The 12117-nt window shown below is 29.9% G+C and overlaps 2 protein-coding genes across 2 annotated transcripts; both read right to left on the reverse strand.

Moving 5' to 3' along the window:
* Nucleotides 1-541: 541 nt before the first annotated feature.
* On the reverse strand, nucleotides 542-3679 carry LOC141682617 (uncharacterized). Its single transcript, XM_074487321.1, has 2 exons — nucleotides 3490-3679; nucleotides 542-2132 (listed from the first exon to the last, which is right to left on the reverse strand). Exon 2 carries the CDS (start codon nucleotides 2079-2081, stop codon nucleotides 1386-1388), a length of 696 nt encoding a protein of 231 aa, XP_074343422.1. The 5' UTR covers nucleotides 2082-2132; nucleotides 3490-3679; the 3' UTR covers nucleotides 542-1385.
* Nucleotides 3680-9207: 5528 nt separating this feature from the next.
* On the reverse strand, nucleotides 9208-9996 carry LOC141682830 (pathogenesis-related protein 1A-like). The gene has a single exon (XM_074487523.1). It carries the CDS (start codon nucleotides 9955-9957, stop codon nucleotides 9475-9477), a length of 483 nt encoding a protein of 160 aa, XP_074343624.1. The 5' UTR covers nucleotides 9958-9996; the 3' UTR covers nucleotides 9208-9474.
* Between the last annotated feature and the right edge of the window lie 2121 nt (nucleotides 9997-12117).

The following is a 12117-nucleotide window of genomic DNA, read 5'->3' on the forward strand; positions in this document are numbered from 1 at the left end:
ATACTCTTGATCACAGTTGTCTCCCTTAGAAAATTGCAATTTGACATTACAGATTATGTGTTGAGTTGACACTAGGATTATTTGGGTTGTACTTGTAGAAGCAGATTAGATCACTAAACAAATCACTATTATGTTTACAGTTTTAGGCTGCTGTTAGTTTAAAATTTTAGCTTGGTTATTGAATGCAGTTTAAACTTAACATCGACATGCTTGCGATAATATTAGCTTCACAAATCACTGGTATGGCTACCATGGCATCTAATCAAGAGAGAGTCAGTGATGTTTATATCTATCAAACTGTAGAAGTACAAAAGGGCTCCATGCATCAACAGGGTTAAGGATTTGAGTGTGTAATTGTGAATCCACTATGTTGAGGCTTCCAAGTCTTGGAAACGGCCTCTTCATGACAAAGACCGGTAAGACTATGTACATCGGACAAGTTAATGTTCTATTTTAGATGATATCTAAAATTTGTCGCAAGGAGTACAATGGAAGCCCATATAGAGTTCCTGACTCCGCATTGCACATTTGTACCACAAAATAAGGAGAGAAACATCAAGAATCTAAGATAACTCAGATTATGTTACATTGATGTAAACCTAATTTAGACAGTAAAGCAAAGGGATAAACTACATATTACAGATCTTGAAAGCACCTCAAAAGACTCGATGGCACAGGCTATCATTCACTTGCAGTCACCTCACTGTTGCTTCCCTCCATTCTAAAGTTTTGCATCGTCTCAAGATCCAATCGAGGCAACTTGTCCTCCATGACAATAGAATCAACCATGTTTGAGGAATTTGAGCCTCGAGAGTTGGCATCTGCCCCAGTACTCAAGTCTGACTTTTCAGTTTGATGGGCATCTTCGTTTTTCTCTATCGCGCTAATCTCAGATGCATCTTTTGTTTCAGCAGATGCATTGAATGGCGCTGTATGCTCTAATGCAATTTGATTGTTGGAAAAATTTGACAATGCGCCTAGATTCGACTCCACATTTCCAGTCGCAATGCTACCAGTTGTGTTAAAATCAGATAGGTTGTTGACCATAGTGCTAGACTTGTTTGTAAGTTCTAATGAGACAGTTTGGGTGTTGGAGCCTGCAGCAGAGCCCTTACCTTCATCAGTGTCATTATGTGCATGACTTGAATCTAATATGCTGCTCTCCGTTCCATTACGCAGATCAGGTAATTCTGTATCTCTCTCTGCGGTATCATTGCTTATTTCGAATTTACTAGTGGACTCTGTAGTTACTGAAGAATTATAATATATGCTTCCCAGGGATGTAGAGTTCAAAATTCCAGAATCCTTCTCTGGATTGACCATTGAAGAAGTCCCATTTCTCGCTGTTTCCTCATGCACCTTTGAATCAGTTAATGTATTGACCATCAATGCTTTCTACTGGTATTACTGCCTTTGTTTTCATTTCCAAGAGTATCCGTTCGGTTTTCTGTGTTACCAGATTCACTTTCAGAACTCAAAGTTTGGCCTTCATTTGTCACAGCACTGGAAGCATCATCAGCCTTGTATTGTTCTTCACGTGCTTCATGACCATTCTTAGTACCTCGATCATGATCAAGGTTATCTTCAGAACTCTCAATTTCAATTTTACTGTCTTTATCTGTAACTACCTTTTCTTCATCTTTCTTTTCATCAATCCCTTCTAGTTCGTTCTCTTCATCAATTATAACCTTTTCTCCATCAAGCTCGGAATCAGATTTCTGTTGATCATGCCCATCTACCTCAACATCTCCATCTCCTTTAACTTCATCATTTTTCCCTTCTGCCTTAACGTCTACTTCTATATCCCCGTCTTCTTCTTCATCATGTTTCTCATTCTTTTTACTCGGTTCCTTCACTTGAGGATGTGGATCTTTTCTTCCTAGGTTCAAGATTTCATTATTTGTCTGGACATGTTGTGAGTTCCTTGCATCATTGTCATCAAAATCCTTCTTCTTGTCATAGGAGTGCTTGACCTGGTAAATTAACCAAAAGCAAACAGCAACCAGCAAAATGATTTGCAGTGCATACTTCACCTTGAGGCCTTTATTCCTCTGGTTTCTACTTGAAAATTGTCTGTACATGCTTAAACTATTCTAGTTTCTACCTTTAATCTCCCTCAGTTCAACAGATCGCTGCATGCATCAAATGAACCACGAGTTAATCACAGTCTCATTGAATCTAATTTTCAGAAAGCTAAGGGCATATAGTTCGAATCAACCCCAAATATTTATGTATATATCAGGAATCAGGATCATATCGTTTGATGGCTGCATCATAATATAGGAAGAAAAACCTAATTAAGAAAGAATGAGTAACAGCATCTTATTCAATAAAAAAGACTTAATTTCTAATCAAAGTAAGGTACAACTCCAATCTTAAAACCCCTGAAGTCTTAACCCCATAAAACTTGGCTACAAGCATAACTAACAAACGAGGCTAACTGTAGGTTATATCGAAGTAAAATGAAAACCCGCTACCAGAAGTCATAATCCTCAGGCCTCAATGACTTTATCATAATACAGAAACTAACAAATACTACATTGTATCCAGGGACGGAACCAGAAATTTAAAATGGGGTGGGCTTGAAAAAATTTCACCATCGTACAAGTTTTACTTGTGATCTTTATATATTTGTTGGTTTGATTTTCACACAGTTTCAGTGAATTAGACAATTATTAGCTTAAATGGACTATACAAAATTTGGTTTTACATGGGCTTTAGATTTAATTGGGCTGCAAAATAAGAACACATGTAACTACTAATTCCCCCCCCCCCCCAAATCTACCTGGGCTTAAGCCCAGGTTAGCCCTTCTGTGGTTAACGTCCCTGATTGTATCGAACTTGATAAATATAAAAAAGGTAATAGCAGTATACAAGGCTCTCACAACAACAGCCTAATCAACCTCATCCTTACGTTTTACAAGGGTTCTAAACTGTGACACAATGAGACCGCAAGTAAAGACTTGACCATCGCGCCAAATCATCAAACATGATACATATCCATACCCACAATATGCAAAAAGCAGATATAGTACAGCCTTTTTCGAGTTTCTGCAAGGAAAAAATCCAATCTTTTTCCAAGCTATAAAGTCCTCACCAAAGTGAAACTAACAAGTAACAAAGCAAAGGGGCATATGTATGATTATAAATGCACAATAGCAATCACAATGAGCACAAAAACATCAAATAATAGTTAAAAAAGATAAGCAAACCAACATTAAAACATCCCAGAAAGCCATTGTAATCATTTTAAGCAAAACACAAAAGCTAAACAAAGAATCAACAAGATACTGACAGAAAAGATCAAATCTTTAACATGTAAATACAAACCCCATACTAAATTAGTATCAAAACACCTAAAAACCAAGCACATAACTTTTTTTTCCAACACTTAAGTAGAAGAAAACATACAAGTAAACAATGTACAGGAAAAAAAATAATGAAATTATTTTATGCTTAAAAGAAAAAGAAAAAAACAGAAGAACATACCTTGAGAAACAGAGAGAGAGAGAGGGGGGAGAGAGAAAGAGAGTAGTCAAAGGGAAGGGAGTAGTTTTGTTTAGTTGGGAGGACAATGTGCTTAGATATAGTGAGGCTTCTTTACTGACAACGAGAATAGCTGAGCAGAGAGAGAGAGACAGAGGAGGAGAGAGATGCGTGCCCCGGGAAACGTGACACGTTTAATGTAAGTGGCCTGTACGGGTGTCCCTCATGACCTAATATACCCTTTCTTTTCTTTCTTTTTTCCGGTTTTCTAACATGTGTCAAGGCCAATTGCACACAATAAGTATTGACTCCATAAATTTGGTTTATTTTAATTCATCCTCTAATCATAAATAATGGACCCCTTGCATTTATAATAACTTCACCAATAAAAATACATCAAACTCATAAAATTTAGTGTTTATTGGGCACACATTAGAAGAGACCATTTTTTTTTTGGGTTTGTGTGTCATGGGCGTATGATACTCGGCATTAAAATTTATAATTTTGAAGCATTTTGATTGATTTAATTGTTCTAAATGCAGGGGTGTTAAGAATTATTGATAAATTAAAATAATTCCAAAATTATAAAAAATTGTACTTAGTGTATGCCCATAAAAACGTTTATTTTTAGTGGCCTATTTGTGTTGTGTTTGATAACTGACCGTCACCCGTCCATTCCGGTTGTTTACCTTACAAGTTCGATACGTATTTTAAAGTATATATAAAATATATAATTTCCTATTTTTTTACATTTTTATTGAATAAAAATTTAATCATTTAACTTAATTATACCTTTTATATGCCTTAAATCCAAATTGGAATCGAGGCACTGTTTGAGTTGGATAAACAATTATATATATTTACTAGCTCATAACCTGTGTGATACACGAATTAATTATGCATTTATAATTTTATTATTTTATAAAAATAATTTATAAAAGACAGTAATTATAAATTATTGAGATTAATGAAATTAAAATATTTACATATTATTTTGTATGTATTATATAAATGAATGATTCAAAATTTAGATACTTACAATCTTAAAATGTCCTCCTACTATAGCTTATAGGTCTCTTGAGGCCTTGAGCGGAGATCCGATCCGATCCAGGTTCTTTTTACTGGATATAGACTGGCCTGAAAATTATCTGATCTGCAACCCGATCCGACAAGGGAGATCCGAATAATAAATGGATTGGATATAGATTTAAGTCGATCTGATCCGGTTATCCATGACCCGGTCCGTTTAATTATATATATAATATTATATATATTATATATGAATATATAATATAGTATAACATAATATAATATATTTATAATAAATAGTATATAATATACTCAGAAGCACGTGAAGCACCTCTTTCGGAGGAGCAGGTACTATTTTCACCCGGATTTCTTTTAGGATTTTTCCATGTCGTTTATTGTTACAGTGGTTTAATTTCTTGTGCAGGAAATTGAATTCTGATCGATATAAGCAAGTTAAGTTGGGATTTCTCACGGGGCTTGCCCCAAAAGGGAAATCCATGGCTAGAATGGAGTTCTGATGATTATTTTTGTTTTGAATGCATCTACCAAATTTTAAGAATTTCAATATAGTGAACCAGAACTAAACTCACTAGCACTCAAACCATTTAAAAATGAGAATGCTCTATTGCTTGCTGTTGTTGCATACACACAACTGTTTAATGCTTAGAATATGGTATTAATTTAGCCTGTAGTATAGTTATTTAGATCTGAATTTATTTATCTACAACATATGGAAGTTAATGGTTGTTCCAATTGTGTACATGTATTTTCTTTTTAATTCTATTGAAAAGAACATGAAACAAAAGACATAGTCTTACGAGGTGAAGTGAGTGTCATGTTGTAATGTTGATTGGCTAGAAATTATTATAAATATAAATGAATTAATGGATATCCGAAATCTGATCTGTTATCCATTAAATTAAATGGAGCGGATATGGATTGACATGTAAAATATCCGGGTTTTGACCTGATTCGACCCGAATCCGATAAAATTAAATAGATTTGAATACGGATTTGGGTGAATTCGATCTGAATCCGATCCGTCGACAAGCATAGGTTACTTCGCTACGCGGGTACAGAGCTTTTAGGGAAATGTGAGAGTCTTAAATAACAGCGGTGTATGTGGACGATTTGATATTATTTTTTGTAATTTTGTTTTTAAATATTTTTCATGATTTTTTAAATATTTTTGTTATATTATAATTTGAATTACTATAATTAATTTTGGAAGGGCTTTGTTTCCTTACAAAATACATAAGAAAGAAGTTGAGTGCGATTATAGATTAAGTTGTATAATAATTTATAGAGTTTGTACTTATATTGGATACATGATTTAATTTTTTTATAATTTATAAAAGACAATAGTTATATATTATTGAGATTAATAAAGTTAAAAATATGTACATATTATCTTGTATGTATTATATTATTGAATGATTCAAAATTTAGATAGTTAAAATCTTAAAATGTCCTCCGACTACAGCTTATAGGTCGCTTCGCTGCGTAGGGTGCAGAGACGCTAAGAAAGTGAGAGTTTTGAATAGCAATATTGTATGTGGATGATTTGATATTGTTTTTCGTAATATTATTTTATTATTTTCTTGATTTATTAATTATTTTGTTATATTATAATTTGAATTACAAAAAAAAATGGTTGGTTTTTGTTTCCCTATAAAAGAGGTAAGAAAAAAGTTAAGTACGATCAAACTGGATAATAATTCATAGAGTTTATTGTTACATGATTTAATTTTTTTAACTAAATTATATTTGTTTAAACTTTATTTTGGAATGTGTTAACATACTTTTTTTAAGAAGGTGTTAACCGAGCGATCAAACGAAATCATATTTAACTTGTAATAGTATAGTATAGATAAATTTATGTTAACGCTAAAAAATATTTATTTATTATTTTTAAATTCAATATATGAAGGCCCAACAACATTTATCAAGTTGCAATTGCGCGTAGCCAAATGGGTGGGCTGCCAGAGTTGGGCCTGCTTTTTCTAAACGAGCTATCTACTTACTAATTTTGTTTTAACACCAGCTATATGATTTTGTGTATAAAAAATTTAATTCGCTACGGAAATATCGACTGTTTTTAGCTCTGTTTCATCTAATTTGATATACAAAATTTAACTAGCATAATAACCTGTTTTCTAAATTTTTTTTATTCATCATGCAATTATAATATTCTTAGTTATTTTATTATTTGTAAATGTTATACAATATTTAATGTATATCAAATACAAGTTGAATTGTTTGATCAATGTGTATTATTTTCATATAAAATATTATCAAATTACACAACGTTATATATATATTCTTGTTTGTGTTGTATAATTTATATTTAATGAATCAATATAAACAAAGTTGTCAGTGTACGTTTAAAATGAAACGATTTAACTTAATCTGTAGAATGTCGTTAATATATTTATAAATAAAAAAACTAAAAATTAACATATATGTTGAATACATAGTTGACCAAAAATTTTAAATTTTCTTTAAATAAATTATATGTACTGGTCTATATTATTATTAAGTTCATTACTAACTTACAATTAACTTACTCAATTTAAAAAGATAAAAATGCATAACTGAAATAAGAATAACTTGCAATTATAATATACAATAATGTAAAATTTACACTACTATTAATATAAAAGTTGATTTTAATGAAAAATGTTAGTTTTTGAAATTCAACATATGTATGTATGGAAAAATGTTAGTTTTTTATTTATACTACTATTAACAAAGTAAAATGAAGTTGTATGTGTGTGTCAGCATGTAAATTATCGTATGTTACATTTCTTAGCAACTTACAATGATTTTAATTATTTATATGCTAAATATCTAATTTATGTGCATGTATAATCATTATTAACATCTAGTGAGACAATTGATTACTTTAATAACATGTATATGTAATTATTCAAAAATTAAATTATGTAATAAATAAATTGCGATAATTTAAATATGGTATTCACATTATCACTGACAAACATTAATTATAGTTGTAATATAAAAATAAATTATATATTGTAAAGACTTATTATTGATATTCATGATTTTATTTCAAGAATTCGAAGGAAAAATTATAATTATATCGTTATTCTAAATCGCTTTTAAATTTCTTTCATTACGAATTTAATATTTCTTCATATAATAATTTGATAACATTGTATACCATTCTCCTAAAATTAAATATTTTTCAATTCGATAAAATTTTATAAATATCAGTTGAACTGGATAATTACTTCAAATTATTGAACAATATAAATTTTCTTTAAATAGTATAATGCCTTGAATCAAATACTACAATATAGTATAGATATAACTTTTATTTGAATAATTCAAAAATATTACTTATCTAAAAGAAATATTTTTTAAAAGCTAATTTTTTACATTAAAAAATGAAAAATAAATCGATTTAATATTTCATTAGAGTTTTAAAAAATCTCGTGAGATTTTATACCAAATTTCTATTATTTTTAAAATCTGGACAAGTCCCAAAAACAATAATGCGCCACCAGTGAAGTTAGTAATTTAATACAAATAATCAATTGACTTGATCCTATAAAGACCTCAAATACATTAATTTTTACTAATATAAGATATTAAAAAATTTCACATTATTGGTAAGATATTCTCGCCGAGCTTTTAATTTAAATTTATTAAATGTAGAATGTGACAATATTTTTCGGGTATTTTTTGAATAGTGGGTCAAGTTCTGATTTCCAATTCGAAATAAACTCAAATGAATTGACTCATTATAATTCGAACCTATCTAAATATGTAATACCAATATAGATTATTTATATATAAGCGATTCTATTTTCAATATTTTCTTTAAAAATTATATATGTACATTTTAATTATTTTTATAATAAAAAATATGTTAAAACTATATGAGATGTATTTTGCAAACTAAAAAAAATTAATAAATAAGATAATAATTTATTTATGTACCATGACTAACTTTATATATGGAATTTAATTCTTTAAAATCAACTATACAAATATTCAAATAACTATTTTTTTTGCGAAATTCCAGTAACTATCTTTAAATTAAATAAATTATTCATTTAACACACTTATATATTATGTGTATGATAAAAAACACATATGACAATATGGTGTAGTGGTATGAGGTGATATAGGTGAATGAAATATCTCAAGTAGAAGAGATTTGCTACCAAACTATTTGCCGTCTGTCAATTTATTATTTAATATCATTTTTTATATTGTTTTAAAATATTTTCTTTTATATACTATTTCTCTCTCTTCGTTAATTCTAATCCTCAATTTCTCACTCATCAATATTCACTTATTCTCTCTACTCCCCATTTCTCATCCTCTCTAATTCTAATTACTCACTCCATTTTTTATTTTTTTTTAACTAATTCACAATATTGTAAAATTTTAAATAAAATTTGTAAAAAAAATCTTTATATGACCTTTATTCAACATTCGCAAGAAATTATTATTTTTTCATATATTATAGAAAAATTAATATATAACATTTTTTTAATATTTACTTAAAATAATGTTTTACCAAATTAACACATTCATTTCAAATAAATTAGATATTAACCGGGTATGGTATGGGCCCGATTTCTAGTTAATGATACATAATATGTTTTGCTTAGTGAGAGCATATTTATGCATGCTTGGTCACAAATTTTTCCAACAAAGTATTCAATAATCTTGTCCAATGTGCTTATTGGGAAATCTTTTAGGATAATTTTGGGGATCCACAACATTTTTCTTATTTTGCCACACATTTATTTAATATGATGAAGGAAAATTCTCAAATTCAAATATAAACATATTTTACTACACACATTACACACAGTGTACTTATTACATTTGCTTGATTTATTATATGCAACTATTCATCAAATACTCCCAAATTAGTGATCTTCATCTCATTTTTGACCACTTGTGAAGTTTCAAGCTCCTCTAATAAGGCTTCATCCCTTTATAGTTACCTGGAGGATCATAGCTACAAGTAGTTATGAACGCCTTGCCATTGTTACACAAAGCCCTAGCACATCCGAGTCTGACCGATTTTTTCCAGACCACTTGAGTATAGTGACCACAGACTGCAGCCGGTAAACAAGTATTTGTCGAATAGTTATAATATTTCTGCTCAGCAACCCAGGCCTTAACTGCTGCAGTGCCAGTTAATATTGAACGGGCGCCCTTAGCTAGGTTTTCACCATAAGGACATTTAATGGAGTGTGCTGGCTTGCAGTCTGCTAGTATCGAGTTAGTATGGTTATATGCATAGGCAGCCAGTTTGGGATCCCATGTCATCGGTGCGACACCGACTTGAGCACGAGCTGCGTTGTGTGCGTCGAGAAAGTCTTGGTTTGAGTTTTGAGCATGAGAGTGATGAAGAAGTGCTAGGGTTAGGAAAGTAAGGAGATATTGGAAGTACATGTTGTGATAAGATTGTTGAGTGATATTTTGGATGAAGATTGTGTTTTTCTTATCCGGTATTTATAAGGCTAGCTGAAATGGCACTTAAGAATAGAAGGGGAATGAGAAATTCAAAATTGTTGGATAGAAATAGATAAAATAAATTTTTTGGATGCTAATTATTTGGACCTGAAAGATTAATTACACTATTTTAATTAAAAGTCATGGTTATAAAATAAAATAAAAATATACCTCTAATTTGTGGTGGTTAGTAAGTACTGTGAAAAATTATAAAAAACGGTAGGTTTATAATTTGTGATCATCCTCTCGAAACCCTAACCTCATTTAATAAAAAAATCAGCCTCCTTTTAACGAGCTTTCGTCGGTTTATCCAGTGGAAAACTCCAAATCTGTTGATTTGTTTTATTTGTTTTATTTCTTTTATTTCTTTCAATAATCTGTCTTCTGAGGGAAGATTTTTTACCTATTTAGTTTATTATTAGATTTCATTGTCGGAGTTTGGATTTTCTTTCATCTTGAATTCAAGCGGATCATATTGGATTTGAAGGTTAAATGATTATCTCTTTTTAAGTTTCATTTTTTCGGATCTGAATTTTTATTTAGATTTTCAGTTTATTTTCTCTCCTCGACGAGAGTGTGTTTGTTTCTCTCATTTATTGTGAGTGCTGGATCTGTATCCAGGATTACATTTATGGTCGATAGTTCAAACGATTTGAGATTGTGATGAAACAGGTAAATATATCTTCTTCAACATATCGCTTGATGGTCTCTGCACGAAGACTTGGATGAAAATCGATGATTTGATCTATTTTATATTTGTTCGACTCGATCATTTATGTAGATATCGTATGATTTTTTATTATTGAATTAAATCTATTATTATTAAAAAAATAAGTAGCATAAGGAACATGCTCCAAAATCGACCAAAAAACAATCGATTTTTAATAAAAAAAAAACGGTTGATTTTGCATAAACCGGATCATTATAGGTTGCGGGGTTATCAATGATCGGTATAGTAGAAATGATTGACAAAAACGCTGTTGAACCTTATTTGACCGTCAAAGCCCCCGCACTAGTCGGGTCCCAGATGATAGGGTGATCCCACATATATGATCTATCACTGTCACGTCACGTAATATACTAAAAAAATAGACCTTCTTTCTTGCAGTAAAAAGGTTACTATTTTTGTAAATATATTTGTTTATCGTCAATTATAATGGTAAGTTCGTTACTAAATTGAATATAAACATCAGCAAGTCCTCCTCTATTAATTGATTTAACAAAAGAATTGAAATGTTTTTTGAGGAAATACGATTCATCGCGTATACTTGTTTTTTCAGGAAATTTAATTTTAATATCTATTAATTGAGTAATAATAAGTTTTTCATATATTTATAGTCTACTTAATTACTGAGATATATATTTTGGTTGTAAGTTCAAAATATTAAATTTCATTATAGATAATTAGGTTTTATTATGGGGAAATATATAATTACGGAGGAGTAATATTTATACTCACATTAAAAGAATACGTTTGAAGGCTCACAATACAATGCGTGTGCGTGTTATCTTTAAAACTTAACAAAAAGGTGTAAAATAATTCAGGCAGAAGATGTCAAATGTAGTAGTTTATAGGTTGTTTTTGTTTACAAATTTGTTGTAGGGTATGTTAATTACGAGTAGATGTGTTTGTTTATGTTAACGAGGAGATGCTGATGCATATATTAGGTTTATGTTTGATAGGGAATAGTATATAGCCTGTGCACGGTTGTTTTCATCATATCTATATTATATTATTATAGATAAAATATTAATAATTACTTGGTAAATTACTTAATTATTTTTAATTATTTATTTCAATTCTAATTATATGATCGATCAATTCTAATTTTAATTGATAGTGAAGTCAACTTCCTCTATTGCCTTACCAATTTCAATTCTATTTTATATTGAACTCTATATCTTTATAATTTATATTAAATTCAACTTTTTCTACCAATTTATATTTTAATTCATATCGAAATTCTATTTTTTTTTAATTTGTTACTTCGGGCTAAATTAATAAACAAACTAAATATAATTATTAAGATTTAGTTGATATGTCATGTGAATCACGCTAAGATAAAATAATAATACTATTAGTACTCCTAAAAAAATTAT

This window comes from Apium graveolens, chromosome 9 (assembly GCF_009905375.1).
Source record: "Apium graveolens cultivar Ventura chromosome 9, ASM990537v1, whole genome shotgun sequence".
Classification (NCBI taxonomy): Eukaryota; Viridiplantae; Streptophyta; class Magnoliopsida; order Apiales; family Apiaceae; genus Apium; species Apium graveolens.

Coding starts and splice junctions, on each gene's coding strand:
- LOC141682617 (XM_074487321.1), bottom strand. CDS start 2,081: ATGTACAGACAATTTTCAAGTAGAAACCAGAGGAATAAAGGCCTCAAG.
- LOC141682830 (XM_074487523.1), bottom strand. CDS start 9,957: ATGTACTTCCAATATCTCCTTACTTTCCTAACCCTAGCACTTCTTCAT.